This window comes from Neoarius graeffei, chromosome 25 (genome assembly GCF_027579695.1).
Source record: "Neoarius graeffei isolate fNeoGra1 chromosome 25, fNeoGra1.pri, whole genome shotgun sequence".
In the NCBI taxonomy this organism is placed as follows: domain Eukaryota; kingdom Metazoa; phylum Chordata; class Actinopteri; order Siluriformes; family Ariidae; genus Neoarius; species Neoarius graeffei.
In genome coordinates this window covers 10,327,361-10,345,559 of record NC_083593.1, presented here as the reverse complement: position 1 = coordinate 10,345,559, position 18,199 = coordinate 10,327,361, and the positions used below count along the sequence as shown (strand labels likewise).

General features: G+C 43.5%; 1 protein-coding gene across 1 annotated transcript; it reads right to left on the bottom strand.

Annotated features, from left to right (window-relative positions):
• Nucleotides 1-6,783: 6,783 nt before the first annotated feature.
• nxnl2 (nucleoredoxin like 2) lies at nt 6,784-17,581 on the bottom strand. The gene is made up of 2 exons (XM_060908421.1): nt 17,111-17,581; nt 6,784-7,274 (listed from the first exon to the last, which is right to left on the bottom strand). Exons 1-2 carry the CDS (start codon nt 17,410-17,412, stop codon nt 7,106-7,108), a joined length of 471 nt encoding a protein of 156 aa, XP_060764404.1. The 5' UTR covers nt 17,413-17,581; the 3' UTR covers nt 6,784-7,105.
• Nucleotides 17,582-18,199: the final 618 nt, after the last annotated feature.

Below are 18,199 nucleotides of genomic sequence, written 5' to 3'. Positions count from 1 at the left end.
TCTCATTATCTCTAGCTGCTTTATCCTGTTCTACAGGGTCGCAGGCAAGCTGGAGTCTATCCCAGCTGACTACGGGCGAAAGGCGGGGTACACCCTGGACAAGTCGCCAGGTCATCACAGGGCTGACACATAGACAACCATTCACACTCACACCTACGGTCAATTTAGAGTCACCAGTTAACCTAACCTGCATGTCTTTGGACTGTGGGGGAAACCGGAGCACCCGGAGGAAACCCACGCGGACACGGGGAGAACATGCAAACTCCGCACAGAAAGGCCCTCGCCGGCCACGGGGCTCGAACCCGGACCTTCTTGCTGTGAGGCGACAGCGCTAACCACTACACCACCGTGCCGCCCCGGCTGGTGTGAGTATTTCAGAAATATCTGATCTCTTTGAATTTTCACACAAAACACTCTTTTGAGTTGATACAGAATGGTGCAAAAAACAAAAAACATCCAGTGGGCAGTTTATGCAAGAGCTCGGAATGAGAGAACGGCCAGATTGGTTTGAGCTGACAGGAAACAATGGTAACTTGTATAATAACAAGAATCACTCTTTACAACTGTGGTAAGCAGAAAAGCATCCCATACTAAACTTGGAAGTGGATAAGCTACAACAGCAGAAGATTTTCTTTTTCTTCACGTGCTTCCATCTTGACCATAGCCAATTCCTGTTTATAATGTCTTATAGGGATAGACTCTGGATCCACCATGACATCATGACACCAACATGGGAACCATGCCACGTTTTGACAAGAAAAAAAAAGACTCCATTATATATTTTATGTATTTAATGTGGTTGAGATTATTAGCCTGTAATAATAATAATTATTATTATACTTCCTGGGCGGCACGGTGGTGTAGTGGTTAGCGCTGTCGCCTCACAGCAAGAAGGTCCGGGTTCGAGCCCCGTGGCCGGCGAGGGCCTTTCTGTGCAGAGTTTGCATGGTGTCCGTGTGGGTTTCCTCTGGGTGCTCCGGTTTCCCCGACAGTCCAAAGACATGCAGGTTAGGTTAACTGGTGACTCTAAATTGACCGTAGGTGTGAATGTGAGTGTGAATGGTTGTCTGTGTCTATGTGTCAGCCCTGTGATGACCTGGCGACTTGTCCAGGGTGTACCCCGCCTTTCGCCCGTAGTCAGCTGGGATAGGCTCCAGCTTGCCTGCGACCCTGTAGGACAGGATAAAGCGGCTAGAGATGATGAGATGAGATGAGATTATACTTCCTTACATTCTACTGTTGCTTTATTGCCCTCCAGTGGAGAAAGTGCTGTTGAGTCTGAGCCAGTCGGAACATTCAGTGGTTTCCATTCTACACCAGTCGCTGGAAGATTGAGAATTCAACTCTGAGGCCTCCAAAAGAGCCCTTGAACACAGCTTTATGCTTAGAGCTTGGACAAAATCATTAAAGGAAATAAAAGCTTTAAAAGCAGCAGCAGTCATATGTTTTTGCTCTTTGGCTTAAATTATATGGAGCGTCTGCCAGCTAAGCCTCTCCGAGTTAGTCCAGTAGTTACGATGGAAATGATAACACATTTGAACAAGCACACTGGTATCTGCTTGTGAGTTGTTTATCTTTCACTAACAGAGGCGGACAGTAACGAAGTACGCTTTTTGAGTATTACGCTTTGCTTGAGTATTACTTTTTTGGAAACTGATGACTTTAACTTCACTACATTTGAAAGATAAATATCGTACTTTTCACTCCACTACATTTCTGTCAAGGTCCTCGTTACTCGTTGCTATGAAGCAGCTTTGAAAGTGATTGTTTTTTTTCTTTTCTTATCTAAAACATGATTGGTTTTTTCGCCGGTGACACTGAGACAGACGATCGGTAATCACTAGGATCACGTCACATCCGTAGACTGGATAAAATCAACATCATTGATTTCTCCGCAGCGTTATTTGAACACGATCAGTTGATGGCAGAATGCAAGGAGGCGGTTCTTCCAGGGAACGCACACATTCGTGGCCCATGAACCCATGTTTCAGTTTTCTGAAAGGAATAAAGATCCGTTTCGTTTTAAACGTTTGCTTTGTTTGCTGAAAACAAACCACATCACGGCCTACAAAAACTCGCCGTCCAACCTGCAGAAGCATATTGAGGTATATGCAGTAAACGTTTTATTCCAAGAGGAAGCTTGCAATGAAGTTGTCTGTGCTTTTAGAGCTAGCGATAACATCGCAAACGTAGCTATGCAGTCTGGTTAGTCAAATGACTTTCTGTGGATTTGCCCGCAAAGTTGCCATCGCCTTGTCCACGGCTAATGTTAACACATAGCTAGTTAACTTGGACACTGTTGGTTAGCATGTAAAAACGGAGTTACGCTAAGATGAATAACGTTAACTTATCTGAAGTCCTTTCAGAAATATGTTTTAGCATAATCTTGCCAAATAAACAATGTAGAAATCTTTCTTTTCTAGTAGTCAGGACTGTGAAATAGAAATGACAAAATCCGAGGAAACAATTTTAGCAGGGGGTCTGGGGGCCGCAGGGCCCCAGAAGCTGAACAGATTTTGTGTATATTGATAGATTTGAAGCATCTCCTGAAAGCAAATATTTTCTCAACCATGCCATTTAATTTGAACTGTTATTATGTTGAAATAATACAATATGAACTGATTTACCTTTTAACTGATAAGGGTTCACTTGAAGAATGAAAATACAGTGGTGCTTGAAAGTTTGTGAACCCTTTAGAATTTTCTATATTTCTGCATAAATATGACCTAAAACATCATCAGATTTTCCCACAAGTCCTAAAAGTAGATAAAGAGAACCCAGTTAAACAAATGAGGCAAAAATATTATACGTGGTCATTTATTTATTGAGGAAAATGATCCAATATTACATATCTGTGAGTGGCAAAAGTATGTGAACCTCTAGGATTAGCAGTTAATTTGAAGGTGAAATTAGAGTCAGGTGTTTTCAATCAATGGGATGACAATCAGGTGTGAGTGGGCACCCTGTTTTATTTAAAGAACAGGGATCTATCAAAGTCTGATCTTCACAACACATGTTTGTGGAAGTGTATCATGGCATGAACAAAAGAGATTCCTGAGGACCTCAGAAAAAGCATTGTTGATGCTCATCAGGCTGGAAAAGGTTACAAAACCATCTCTAAAGAGTTTGGACTCCACCAATCCACAGTCAGACAGATTGTGTACAAATGGAGGAAATTCAAGACCATTGTTACCCTCTCCAGGAGTGGTCAACCAACAAAGATCACTCCAAGAGCAAGGCGTGTAATGGTCGACGAGGTCACAAAGGACCCCAGGGTAACTTCTAAGCAACTGAAGGCCTCTCTCACATTGGCTAATGTTAATGTTCATGAGTCCACCATCAGGAGAACACTGAACAACAATGGTGTGCATGGCAGGGTTGCAAGGAGAAAGCCACTGCTCTCCAAAAAGAACATTGCTGGTCATCTGCAGTTTGCTAAAGATCACATGGACAAGCCAGAAGGCTGTTGGAAAAATGTTTGTGGACGGATGAGACCAAAATAGAACTTTTTGGTTTAAATGAGAAGCGTTATGTTTGGAGAAAGGAAAACGCTGCATTCCAGCATAAGAACCTTATCCCATCTGTGAAACATGGTGGTGGTAGTATCATGGTTTGGGCCTGTTTTGCTGCATCTGGGCCAGGACAGCTTGCCATCATTGATGGAACAATGAATTCTGAATTATACCAGCGAATTCTAAAGGAAAATGTCAGGACATCTGTCCATGAACTGAATCTCAAGAGAAGGTGGGTCATGCAGCAAGACAACGACCCTAAGCGCACAAGTCGTTCTACCAAAGAATGGTTAAAGAAGAATAAAGTGAATGTTTTGGAATGGCCAAGTCAAAGTCCTGACCTTAATCCGATCGAAATGTTGTGGAAGGACCTGAAGCGAGCAGTTCATGTGAGGAAACCCACCAACATCCCAGAGTTGAAGCTGTTCTGTACGGAGGAACGGGCTAAAATTCCTCCAAGCCGGTGTGCAGGACTGATCAACAGTTACCGCAAACGTTTAGTTGCAGTTATTGTTGCATAAGAGGGTCACACCAGATACTGAAAGCAAAGGTTCACATACTTTTGCCACTCACAGATATGTAATATTGGATCATTTTCCTCAATAAATAAATGACCAAGTATAATATTTTTGTCTCATTTGTTTAACTGGGTTCTCTTTATCTACTTTTAGGACTTGTGTGAAAATCTGATGATGTTTTAGGCCATATTTATGCAGAAATATAGAAAATTCTAAAGGGTTCACAAACTTTCAAGCACCACTGTATATCAATAACATGCCTCATATTGTAAATTCACTCATGTTGTGTCGATTCGTATCAATTCATTGGGTACCATAATGTCTTTTCCAGGGGGGAAATTCTAGACTGACTATTAAATAATAGTCACTAATGTTCTTGTTTTTGAACTGATTCAATACCAAAATGTCTTTCTTGTTCATGTTAGACAGATTCTAGTCAAAAACTATATACAACTATTTACAAGTCAATATTTATATTTATCTCCTTTTCTTTGTTAGCAGTTTCTTCAGCTTGGAAAGCCTACTCTTTTCTTTCGGACTTTCTATACGGCTTTTCCTCGCTCTTTTGGTCTCTCTTTCATTACATATTCATGATAACAATGAACATTATGAACAAGAAGTTAAAACTACATAAATAATAAATGTGAACAAGATGGTCTACCCGGTAATCTATAGTTCAACAGCTTCAATTTCACCAATTCCGCATGTTTTTTTCCTTTAACATGGTCAACCAAACGCGTTCTTCCACCAGAACCGTACTTCACATCCCGATGGCACAAGATGCAGTAAGCTTTCCCCGGTTCTTTTATCACCCGTATGTGCTCATGGAGATATTCACTACCGGCTTTAAACTCCAGCCATCACCAATTCCATAGATTTTTGATGCCGTTTTCCTCGTCCATGTTTTTGACATCGTCGGTCTCACCGTCCTCCCTCTGAACGATGTCCCTCCGTGACGCGGACATACCGCGAAATTCTCCTTTTCAAAACCGTTGATATCGAAAGCGTGTTTAAAGAGCACAATGGTAAAACGAAAAGAACACAAGATTCGCGCCATGGTTTGTAAGCATGACACAAATGCCGTAAACTGGTCTGTCATTGTCGCAAAAGAAAAAAAAAGATACCAAAAAAATTACAATGTCGTTACAGAAAGAACAATTTGCGGTAGGCTCTTTCCCAGACTCACCGGCTCGGTGACACTCGCTGTACGAGACTACTAGCGGTCGGTAGATAACAACCCCTACCCCCCCAATTTGTTATTGCAAAATTAGATGATTTACTAAAATTATATTTTTGGCGGCCAAATTCGCGGAATTCCGCGGATTTTTCACAGCCCTGAGTAGCGTTAGCTACCCAATATGATTTCGAGTTTGAAAAGAGTTTGCTAGCATGTCAGGTGGAGTCTCACTGACTAGCTAGCTTAACGTTAAACCACCATGATGGCACAGCATGCGTTCATTTTGCGAATTCACATTTCTGTCTTTGGTAACGGCGTTAGGTTTTGTAAGCTTTGTGACAATAATACAACAATGCGTTGACAGAAAACGTACTTTTAATACTTAAGTATTTTTAAAAAGCAAGTACTTCAGTACTTTAACTTAAGTAAAAATTTGACTGGACAACTTTCACTTGTATCGGACATGCAGGTTAGGCTAATTGGTGGCTCTAAATTGACCGTAGGTGTGAATGTGAGTGTGAATGGTTGGTTGTCTCTGTGTGTCAGCCCTGCGATTATCTGGCGACTTGTCCAGGGTGTACCCTGCCTTTCGCCCGTAGTCAGCTGGGATAGGCTCCAGCTTGCCTGCGACCCTGTAGAACAAGATAAGTGGCTACAGATAATGGATGGATGAAGTTGTAAAGAGTAATTCCCTCACCAGCATATCTTTTGTCTCTCTCCAGGTTACTTAAAAAAAAAAAAAAAAAAAAAAAGTGTCTTGATCTGTTCAAGAAAAACTGCACATTTCTTCAGACATCTCATCGTCTGAAAATAAAGGAACATCTTTATGTCCAACTGTTACAAAGTACCGATACCATGGAGTCCTGATTAGACAAAACACAAACAAACAAAACACCTCTCTAAATTCAACATTTCCTCCCCGAAAACGTCACCATACAATCAACGATTCTGGCATAAAAATAAATAAAAAAGCTTACCTTGCGATTTCAAGTTCTATGGTGGCAAAAATCAGCCCTGCACGCTTGGTGGGAGGAATGAAATTACTTTCTTCCCTGTCAATTACTGTAACACAAGCCAATTGTGGGCACCCAGGAGCTTGTGTATGCAGAAGAGGGCAGATAGCACTTGAGTAGCTGTAAGCAGGAATTTGAAAAGATAAGACTGGCTGCCTTCCTGTGTGCACATTAGACAGTAATAGGAAAATTCATCAGCACCTTCTGACCAGTCAGATTTGAGATTTCAACACTGTTGAAGCTGTAAATGGATTGTGTACGAGATCGGTCCTTTGTGACGCCAAAGATGGATATATCCATGCCTTAATCATGTTGGAAGAAGAAAACAGACCTCATGTTGGTGCAATTTGTAGTAAGCATCATGTTCATCCATCTCACCCAACATGGTTCTTTTTCGAAAGAAGGATTTGGAAGAAACAATCCTAAGCACCCTCTCGAGACGCCTTTACTCATGTGACTTAATAACCTTCTAGTAGTCAATGAATGGCTTACGCAAGTGTTTTGCAAACTGCTGGCAAAGCAGAGGACAGTGGAGGAGGAAAGGGAAAAAAAAAGGGACTCTCTCGGGAACATATCAGTGTTTTAATGAAACGCTGGGGAATCTGAAGCACCATGACAAAGCTAGACATAAAACAGTCCCTGAGTACTAGTGTAGCAACAATCATCAGTACAACAACGAACACTCATCCACTATCCTACAACTGAGGAAAATATTCCTTATATATAAAAACACAGCAGTAAAAATACACTTCAAACTAGCAAAAGCATTTAAAATTTATTTATAACAGCATAGCTATAAAGTGTCCAGACTCCTCCTCCTGTTAAAGTGCAGGATGCGACTTTCCTTCACTAGCCGGTTGCACAAGAAAACTCAAACTCATATCACTAGCATTTGAAGTTCTGGAAGATTTCAGCTACTTCCAGCCAGTTCCTGAAACAGGCCAGGCCCTGATCTCGGATCTGCTTCCTGCCTTTGTCCGTGATCACCTGCCCGTTCTCCTTCACGATCACCAGCTTGGGCACGGCTGTGATGTTGTACCTCTTCTTCAGCTCGCTGAAATAAAAAGAAAGACAAAAAGAACACGTGGCAGGGACACAAGTACTGGCTATCCTGCAATATGGAAGTGTGAAAAGCTACACCATTATAAACCCATCCATCCATTATCTGTAGCTGCAGGCAAGCTGGAGCCTATCCCAGCTGACTCTGGGCGAGAGGCGCCGTACATCCTGGACAAGTCGCCAGGTCATCGCAGGGCTGTCAGAGACAAACAACCACTCACACCTACGGTCAATTTAGAGTCACCAGTTAACCTAACCTGCATGTCTTTGGACTGTGGGGGAAACCGGAGCACCCGGAGGAAACCCACGCGGACACGGGGAGAACATGCAAACTCCGCACAGAAAGGCCCTCGCCGGCCATGGGGTTCGAACCCAGGACCTTCTTGCTCTGATGCGACAGCGCCAACTACTACACCACTGTACCACCCACCATTATTATTTTATACATATATATAAAAAGTCATCCATCCATCCATCATCTACAGCTGCTTATCCTGTACAGGCTCCAGCTTGCCTGCGACCTATCTCAGCTGACTATGGGTGAGAGTTGGGGTACACCCTCGACAAGTCACCAGGTCATCGCAGGGCCGACACACAACCATTCATACTCTCGGTCAATTCAGAGCCACCAATTAACCTAACCTGCACGTCTTTGGACTGTAGAGGAAACCCACACAGACACGGACAGAACATGCAAACGCCGCACAGAAAGGCCCTCGCCAGCCGCGAACCCAGGACCTTCTTGCTCTGATGTGACGGTGCTAACCACTACACCATCGTACCACCTACCATTATAAGTCATGATATTTATTTTATTCTGATATGTTTTTGCTTTTGGGCGGCACGGTGGTGTAGTGGTTAGCGCTGTCGCCTCACAGCAAGAAGGTCCGGGTTCGAGCCCTGTGGCCGGCGAGGGCCTTTCTGTGCGGAGTTTGCATGTTCTCCCCGTGTCCACGTGGGTTTCCTCTGGGTGCTCCGGTTTCCCCCCACAGTCCAAAGACATGCAGGTTAGGTTAACTGGCAACTTGTCCAGGGTGTACCCTGCCTCTCGCCCGTAGTCAGCTGGGATAGGCTCCAGCTTGCCTGCGACCCTGTAGAACAGGATAAAGGACAGATTTATTCCCTGCTTCAGGTCAATACAATCAACTTCTCCATGCAGTTAGTTTACCAAGCAACTATCATGGAAATAAAACCAGGCAGAGAGACAGCAGGTTATTTTTAAACCTAATCCTCTACTGCCTGGTGATAAACCTCTTACTAAGCGGAAGTGCCTGCACCTGAAGGCCCAGGTGACTGTCGCAGGGATGCAGTGTTGCCAGATAGGAAATATGCAAGCATCGTACCAAAACCTCAAAATTATCGGTTTTTGTGAGAAATTATCGTACACAAACAAAACGCATACAATATAGTTATTTTAGCTGTATTTTAATTTCCAAAGATGATTACTTAAATTTTTAAACAGTAATTCGCAATATTCTCGTAGTAGAGGGAAAACTATGACACAAAGCGAAAGTAAATGCACAATTACCGTAAGACTAGAAAGATTCGAATTTCTCACAGCCACATTGTGCTCTGCCATAAAGCCTGCAAGCTTGATCTCGTCTAATTTTTGTTTTTCAGGTGGTTTTTGTAGGCAGTGTGCTATTGACTTCTGTACGGCAGAGCAATAGGGCCAGGGTTTTATATTTTATTTGGAAACTTCTGAGAGAAAAAAAAAAAAAACTCAGAATTTGAGATTAAAGTCAAAATTTGAGGAAAAAAGTCGAAATTTTCGAGAAAAAAAAAAAAGTCAGAAATCTGTAGAAGGCGGGCTTCCATACGGAAGTGACACTCACTCGCGGCCGGTAGACATGAACGGCTGAGACCAGAGCCATGGAATTCAGAGTTGTGACAACCGGGGTACAGGAAGTCGGTTGGTGATGTGACTCACGTAGATTCAAATACTCCTAGGCAGCAGCTTTCTGTTTGCTAGAGACTAACACAGAACCACTACTGATTTTGTCTCCTGAAAAGACCAAGTTCACGACACCGCCTCTTCAAAGTCCGAATATAAATCACAATATTGTGATTCTGTGCCAGGACTGCAAGGATCTCTGTTATTAAACCCAATCCCGAAATAACATTTAAGTCGTCCATTTCAGCAGCACTAAACACAGTAGTAGCAGACTAAGTCTCCGTCAGCTCTGAATGACCTGGTACTGCCTGGTAGCCTAAATTTGTGACTTTTTTCTCGAAAATTGAGTTTATTTTCTCAAAACTTTTGACAAAAGTTTCGACCCCTTTTCCCCTCAAAAGTTTCGACCCCTTTTCCCCTTAAAAGTTTCGACCCGTTTTTCCCCTCAAAAGTTTCGACCCGTTTTTCCCCTCAAAAGTTTCGACCTCTTTTCCCTCTCAAAAGTTTCGACCCCCTTTTCCCTCAAAAGTTTCGACCCCTTTTTCCCTCAAGTTTCGACCCCTTTTTCCCCTCAAAAGTTTCGACCTCTTTTTCCCCTCAAAAGTTTCGACCCCTTTCCCCTCAAAAGTTTCGACCCCTTTTCCCCTCAAAAGTTTCGACCCCTTTTCCCCTTAAAAGTTTCGACCCGTTTTTCCCCTCAAAAGTTTCGACCCGTTTTTCCCCTCAAAAGTTTCGACCTCTTTTCCCTCTCAAAAGTTTCGACCCCCTTTTCCCTCAAAAGTTTCGACCCCTTTTTCCCTCAAGTTTCGACCCCTTTTTCCCCTCAAAAGTTTCGACCTCTTTTTCCCCTCAAAAGTTTCGACCCCTTTCCCCTCAAAAGTTTCGACCCCTTTTCCCTCAAAAGTTTCGACCCCTTTTTCCCTCAAAAGTTTCGACCTCTTTTCCCTCAAAAGTTTCGACCTCTTTTCCCTCAAAAGTTTCGACCCCTTTTCCCTCAAAAGTTTCGACCCCTTTTCCCTCAAAAGTTTCGACCCCTTTTTTCCCTCAAAAGTTTCGACCCCTTTTCCCCTCAAAAGTTTCGACCTCTTTTTCCCCTCAAAAGTTTCGACCCGCTTTTCCCTCAAAAGTTTCGACCCGCTTTTCCCTCAAAAGTTTCGACCCGCTTTTCCCTCAAAAGTTTCGACCTCTTTTCCCTCAAAAGTTTCGACCTCTTTTCCCTCAAAAGTTTCGACCTCTTTTCCCTCAAAAGTTTCGACCGCTTTTCCCTCAAAAGTTTCGACCCGCTTTTCCCTCAAAAGTTTCGACCCGCTTTTCCCTCAAAAGTTTCGACCCGCTTTTCCCTCAAAAGTTTCGACCTCTTTGAAAGTTTCGACCTCTTTGAAAGTTTCGACCTCTTTTCCCTCAAAAGTTTCGACCTCTTTTCCCTCAAAAGTTTCGACCTCTTTTCCCTCAAAAGTTTCGACCTCTTTTCCCTCAAAAGTTTCGACCTCTTTTCCCTCAAAAGTTTCGACCTCTTTGAAAGTTTCGACCCGCTTTTCCCTCAAAAGTTTTGACCTCTTTTCCCTCAAGTTTCGACCTCTTTGAAAGTTTCGACCTCTTTTCCCTCAAAAGTTTCGACCCCTTTTCCCTCAAAAGTTTCGACCCGTTTTTCCCCTCAAAAGTTTCGACCCGTTTTTCCCCTCAAAAGTTTCGACCTCTTTTCCCTCTCAAAAGTTTCGACCCGCTTTTCCCTCAAAAGTTTCGACCTCTTTTCCCTCAAAAGTTTCGACCTCTTTTCCCTCAAAAGTTTCGACCCGCTTTTCCCTCAAAAGTTTCGACCCGCTTTTCCCTCAAAAGTTTCGACCCGCTTTTCCCTCAAAAGTTTCGACCTCTTTTCCCTCAAAAGTTTCGACCTCTTTGAAAGTTTCGACCCGCTTTTCCCTCAAAAGTTTTGACCTCTTTTCCCTCAAAAGTTTCGACCCCTTTTCCCCTCAAAAGTTTCGACCTCTTTTTCCCCTCAAAAGTTTCGACCTCTTTTTCCCCTCAAAAGTTTCGACCCGCTTTTCCCTCAAAAGTTTCGACCCGCTTTTCCCTCAAAAGTTTCGACCCGCTTTTCCCTCAAAAGTTTCGACCCGCTTTTCCCTCAAAAGTTTCGACCCGCTTTTCCCTCAAAAGTTTCGACCTCTTTTCCCTCAAAAGTTTCGACCTCTTTTCCCTCAAAAGTTTCGACCTCTTTTCCCTCAAAAGTTTCGACCTCTTTGAAAGTTTCGACCCGCTTTTCCCTCAAAAGTTTTGACCTCTTTTCCCTCAAAAGTTTCGACCTCTTTGAAAGTTTCGACCTCTTTTCCCTCAAAAGTTTCGACCCCTTTTCCCTCAAAAGTTTCGACCCGTTTTTCCCCTCAAAAGTTTCGACCCGTTTTTCCCCTCAAAAGTTTCGACCTCTTTTCCCTCTCAAAAGTTTCGACCCGCTTTTCCCTCAAAAGTTTCGACCTCTTTTCCCTCAAAAGTTTCGACCTCTTTTCCCTCAAAAGTTTCGACCCGCTTTTCCCTCAAAAGTTTCGACCCGCTTTTCCCTCAAAAGTTTCGACCCGCTTTTCCCTCAAAAGTTTCGACCTCTTTTCCCTCAAAAGTTTCGACCTCTTTGAAAGTTTCGACCCGCTTTTCCCTCAAAAGTTTTGACCTCTTTTCCCTCAAAAGTTTCGACCCCTTTTCCCCTCAAAAGTTTCGACCTCTTTTTCCCCTCAAAAGTTTCGACCTCTTTTTCCCCTCAAAAGTTTCGACCCGCTTTTCCCTCAAAAGTTTCGACCCGCTTTTCCCTCAAAAGTTTCGACCCGCTTTTCCCTCAAAAGTTTCGACCCGCTTTTCCCTCAAAAGTTTCGACCCGCTTTTCCCTCAAAAGTTTTGACCTCTTTTCCCTCAAAAGTTTCGACCTCTTTGAAAGTTTCGACCTCTTTTCCCTCAAAAGTTTTGACCTCTTTTCCCTCAAAAGTTTCGACCTCTTTGAAAGTTTCGACCTCTTTTCCCTCAAAAGTTTCGACCCCTTTTCCCTCAAAAGTTTCGACCCGCTTTTCCCTCAAAAGTTTCGACCTCTTTTCCCTCAAAAGTTTCGACCTCTTTTCCCTCAAAAGTTTCGACCTCTTTTCCCTCAAAAGTTTCGACCTCTTTTCCCTCAAAAGTTTCGACCTCTTTGAAAGTTTCGACCTGTTTTCCCTCAAAAGTTTCGACCCCTTTTCCCTCAAAAGTTTCGACCCCTTTTTCCCTCAAAAGTTTCGACCCCTTTTTCCCTCAAAAGTTTCGACCCGCTTTTCCCTCAAAAGTTTCGACCCGCTTTTCCCTCAAAAGTTTCGACCCGCTTTTCCCTCAAAAGTTTCGACCCGCTTTTCCCTCAAAAGTTTCGACCCGCTTTTCCCTCAAAAGTTTCGACCCGCTTTTCCCTCAAAAGTTTCGACCTCTTTGAAAGTTGACCCGCTTTTCCCTCAAAAGTTTCGACCTCTTTTCCCTCAAAAGTTTCGACCTCTTTGAAAGTTTCGACCCGCTTTTCCCTCAAAAGTTTCGACCTCTTTTCCCTCAAAAGTTTCGACCTCTTTTCCCTCAAAAGTTTCGACCTCTTTTCCCTCAAAAGTTTCGACCTCTTTTCCCTCAAAAGTTTCGACCTCTTTTCCCTCAAAAGTTTCGACCTCTTTTCCCTCAAAAGTTTCGACCCCTTTTCCCTCAAAAGTTTCGACCCGCTTTTCCCTCAAAAGTTTCGACCCGCTTTTCCCTCAAAAGTTTCGACCCGCTTTTCCCTCAAAAGTTTCGACCTCTTTTCCCTCAAAAGTTTCGACCTCTTTTCCCTCAAAAGTTTCGACCTCTTTTCCCTCAAAAGTTTCGACCTCTTTTCCCTCAAAAGTTTCGACCTCTTTTCCCTCAAAAGTTTCGACCTCTTTGAAAGTTTCGACCTCTTTTCCCTCAAAAGTTTCGACCCCTTTTCCCTCAAAAGTTTCGACCCCTTTTCCCTCAAAAGTTTCGACCCCTTTTTCCCTCAAAAGTTTCGACCCCTTTTTCCCTCAAAAGTTTCGACCCGCTTTTCCCTCAAAAGTTTCGACCCGCTTTTCCCTCAAAAGTTTCGACCCGCTTTTCCCTCAAAAGTTTCGACCTCTTTGAAAGTTGACCCGCTTTTCCCTCAAAAGTTTCGACCTCTTTTCCCTCAAAAGTTTCGACCTCTTTGAAAGTTTCGACCTCTTTTCCCTCAAAAGTTTCGACCCCTTTTTCCCTCAAAAGTTTCGACCCCTTTTTCCCTCAAAAGTTTCGACCCCTTTTTCCCTCAAAAGTTTCGACCCGCTTTTCTCTCAAAAGTTTCGACCCGCTTTTCCCTCAAAAGTTTCGACCCCTTTTTCCCTCAAAAGTTTCGACCCGCTTTTCTCTCAAAAGTTTCGACCTCTTTTCCCTCAAAAGTTTCGACCTCTTTGAAAGTTTCGACCTCTTTTCCCTCAAAAGTTTCGACCCCTTTTTCCCTCAAAAGTTTCGACCTCTTTGAAAGTTGACCCGCTTTTCCCTCAAAAGTTTCGACCTCTTTTCCCTCAAAAGTTTCGACCTCTTTGAAAGTTTCGACCTCTTTTCCCTCAAAAGTTTCGACCCCTTTTTCCCTCAAAAGTTTCGACCCCTTTTTCCCTCAAAAGTTTCGACCCGCTTTTCTCTCAAAAGTTTCGACCCGCTTTTCCCTCAAAAGTTTCGACCCGCTTTTCCCTCAAAAGTTTCGACCTCTTTGAAAGTTGACCCGCTTTTCCCTCAAAAGTTTCGACCTCTTTTCCCTCAAAAGTTTCGACCTCTTTGAAAGTTTCGACCCCTTTTTCCCTCAAAAGTTTCGACCCCTTTTTCCCTCAAAAGTTTCGACCCCTTTTTCCCTCAAAAGTTTCGACCCGCTTTTCCCTCAAAAGTTTCGACCTCTTTTCCCTCAAAAGTTTCGACCTCTTTTCCCTCAAAAGTTTCGACCTCTTTGAAAGTTTCGACCTCTTTTCCCTCAAAAGTTTCGACCCCTTTTCCCTCAAAAGTTTCGACCCGCTTTTCCCTCAAAAGTTTCGACCTCTTTTCCCTCAAAAGTTTCGACCTCTTTTCCCTCAAAAGTTTCGACCTCTTTTCCCTCAAAAGTTTCGACCTCTTTTCCCTCAAAAGTTTCGACCTCTTTGAAAGTTTCGACCTGTTTTCCCTCAAAAGTTTCGACCCCTTTTCCCTCAAAAGTTTCGACCCCTTTTTCCCTCAAAAGTTTCGACCCCTTTTTCCCTCAAAAGTTTCGACCCGCTTTTCCCTCAAAAGTTTCGACCCGCTTTTCCCTCAAAAGTTTCGACCCGCTTTTCCCTCAAAAGTTTCGACCTCTTTGAAAGTTGACCCGCTTTTCCCTCAAAAGTTTCGACCTCTTTTCCCTCAAAAGTTTCGACCTCTTTGAAAGTTGACCCGCTTTTCCCTCAAAAGTTTCGACCTCTTTTCCCTCAAAAGTTTCGACCTCTTTGAAAGTTTCGACCCGCTTTTCCCTCAAAAGTTTCGACCTCTTTGAAAGTTGACCCGCTTTTCCCTCAAAAGTTTCGACCTCTTTTCCCTCAAAAGTTTCGACCTCTTTGAAAGTTTCGACCCGCTTTTCCCTCAAAAGTTTCGACCTCTTTTCCCTCAAAAGTTTCGACCTCTTTTCCCTCAAAAGTTTCGACCTCTTTTCCCTCAAAAGTTTCGACCTCTTTTCCCTCAAAAGTTTCGACCCCTTTTCCCTCAAAAGTTTCGACCCGCTTTTCCCTCAAAAGTTTCGACCCGCTTTTCCCTCAAAAGTTTCGACCCGCTTTTCCCTCAAAAGTTTCGACCCGCTTTTCCCTCAAAAGTTTCGACCTCTTTTCCCTCAAAAGTTTCGACCTCTTTTCCCTCAAAAGTTTCGACCTCTTTTCCCTCAAAAGTTTCGACCTCTTTTCCCTCAAAAGTTTCGACCTCTTTGAAAGTTTCGACCTCTTTTCCCTCAAAAGTTTCGACCCCTTTTCCCTCAAAAGTTTCGACCCCTTTTCCCTCAAAAGTTTCGACCCCTTTTTCCCTCAAAAGTTTCGACCCCTTTTTCCCTCAAAAGTTTCGACCCGCTTTTCCCTCAAAAGTTTCGACCCGCTTTTCCCTCAAAAGTTTCGACCCGCTTTTCCCTCAAAAGTTTCGACCTCTTTGAAAGTTGACCCGCTTTTCCCTCAAAAGTTTCGACCTCTTTTCCCTCAAAAGTTTCGACCTCTTTGAAAGTTTCGACCTCTTTTCCCTCAAAAGTTTCGACCCCTTTTTCCCTCAAAAGTTTCGACCCCTTTTTCCCTCAAAAGTTTCGACCCCTTTTTCCCTCAAAAGTTTCGACCCGCTTTTCTCTCAAAAGTTTCGACCCGCTTTTCCCTCAAAAGTTTCGACCCCTTTTTCCCTCAAAAGTTTCGACCCGCTTTTCTCTCAAAAGTTTCGACCTCTTTTCCCTCAAAAGTTTCGACCTCTTTGAAAGTTTCGACCTCTTTTCCCTCAAAAGTTTCGACCCCTTTTTCCCTCAAAAGTTTCGACCTCTTTGAAAGTTGACCCGCTTTTCCCTCGAAAGTTTCGACCTCTTTTCCCTCAAAAGTTTCGACCTCTTTGAAAGTTTCGACCTCTTTTCCCTCAAAAGTTTCGACCCCTTTTTCCCTCAAAAGTTTCGACCCCTTTTTCCCTCAAAAGTTTCGACCCGCTTTTCTCTCAAAAGTTTCGACCCGCTTTTCCCTCAAAAGTTTCGACCCGCTTTTCCCTCAAAAGTTTCGACCTCTTTGAAAGTTGACCCGCTTTTCCCTCAAAAGTTTCGACCTCTTTTCCCTCAAAAGTTTCGACCTCTTTGAAAGTTTCGACCCCTTTTTCCCTCAAAAGTTTCGACCCCTTTTTCCCTCAAAAGTTTCGACCCGCTTTTCTCTCAAAAGTTTCGACCCGCTTTTCCCTCAAAAGTTTCGACCCCTTTTTCCCTCAAAAGTTTCGACCCGCTTTTCTCTCAAAAGTTTCGACCTCTTTTCCCTCAAAAGTTTCGACCCCTTTTTCCCTCAAAAGTTTCGACCTCTTTGAAAGTTGACCCGCTTTTCCCTCAAAAGTTTCGACCTCTTTTCCCTCAAAAGTTTCGACCTCTTTGAAAGTTTCGACCTCTTTTCCCTCAAAAGTTTCGACCCCTTTTTCCCTCAAAAGTTTCGACCCCTTTTTCCCTCAAAAGTTTCGACCTTTTTTCCCTCAAAAGTTTCGACCTGTTTTCTCGAAAATTGAGGTTTTTTCTCAGAAATAAAAAAAATATATATGTATTTCTTAGTGGAACTATCGCTCTTCCGTACACTTGTGAGATAGTGCAAGATTTTTTTTTTCTGAATGCTTCTTCGACTTTTCGTGGTTTCTCAAAACTCTGCTCTCTGCTCCCATTTGAATGTTGCAGGAACGGCAGTGTGCCTTAGCATCATTTCCCGGCACAGGTTTTAGCCATCCGGAGAGTGCAGGCTCTCTCTCCCACTCTCTCCGGCGAGTCCGTGGCCTGTGCTTACTTTGCCGTTGCTCTTCGGATGCTGCCTTTCTCTTTGCTCCTCCACTTTCATCCTCCCCTTCGTTTTTTGAACTCATTTAGGCACTTTTCTTTTTATGTCTCTTTGTCGACAGTTTCTCGCTTAGCTGCTAGGCTCAAAAGTTGTGTGTGGTAATGATGCATACGTTTCTATGGCTACGTGTGTGCGTTCTGTGCATGTCTTTTGATGGCGCCTGAGTGGAAAGCCTGCCAAATGATTCTTGGGGGTCAGAGAGAGAGAGAGAGAGAGAGAGAGAGAGATGCGTGTTTGGACAACCAACTGAAAACTTTGAAGTTATCGTACATTTCAGATTTTTTCCCATTATTGATCGTACAGAGGGCAAAATTATCGTACAAATACGACAATTATCGTCCATCTGGCAACACTGCAGGGGTGTGAGGCGGGGGACCGGAAGTGACTCACTGCTTGTACTGGTCGGTCCAGGGCAGCGCGAGCCAGTCCCCGTGCATGTGCTGGTAGTACTCCGCCATGTCCTCAGCAGATTTATCCGAGGAGATGAACACGATTTCGAGTTGAGCAGGAGGCTCGCACTCTTCCACCAGCTCGGTGTAAAAGTCACACAGCACCGGTGTGAAGTCGCGGCACGGAGGGCACCAGCCGCCGGAGAAATACAACCCGACTACTTTATTCCGCAGCGCCTCTTCCGGCTCCACTTCCTGTCCGGCTTTATTCAGGAGCACGCGCCCGGCAAACACTTCCGCCATCACTACAGCAATAATAAACACAACTAACAACTCATTCAGCAGCAACGACAAACTTAACAGACCCACTTCACAACTGGCTTTAACCTCCAGTGAACGAAATATATCTCTATAACTTCCGGTAGAGCTCAGACTTTAATATCCTCGCCAGGACGGATTAACTTGCTAAGACCCGCCTCATATGCAAATTACACACTTTTACGGACACGCCCACTTGAAGTCATTTGGCGTCCTGTAAGAGTTGGAACTGCAGGTTCTCCAAACACACACATGAAATACGAGTTTCTTTCTTCTCATCTCATCTCATTATCCTGTTCTACAGGGTCGCAGGCAAGCTGGAGCCTATCCCAGCTGACTACGGGCGAGAGGCGGGGTACACCCTGGACAAGTCGCCAGGTCATCACAGGGCTGACACATTAGTGATGGGAATTTCGGCTCTTTTTCGGGAGCCGACTCTTTTGGCTCTTCTTACTATAAGGAGCCGGCTCTTTCGGCTCCCAAACGGCTCCTGAGATTTTATTTTTGATTTAATTGCTGCAATTAACTAGTTAATTAATTACATTATTTATATTTTATCAATAGGATGTTTTCCATTTTATTTTTTAGTTTTTGTAGCCATTGTAAACCTTTGTAAAGTATAGCAGTGTAACAATGTTCTAGCTATAGAAATAAAACTTACTTACCAATTAATAAATTATTTTCTCACAAACAATGCAAAACTGTGTTATATTACCAATATAAAATACACAGCTGATTTTCCCCTCCTCAGGTGCCTCACAGACTCCTCTCC

Coding starts and splice junctions, on each gene's coding strand:
- nxnl2 (XM_060908421.1), bottom strand. CDS start 17,412: ATGGCGGAAGTGTTTGCCGGGCGCGTGCTCCTGAATAAAGCCGGACAG. Junction 7,275..17,110: donor TGGACCGACCAGTACAAGCA/GTGAGTCACTTC, acceptor TTTTTATTTCAG/CGAGCTGAAGAAGAGGTACA.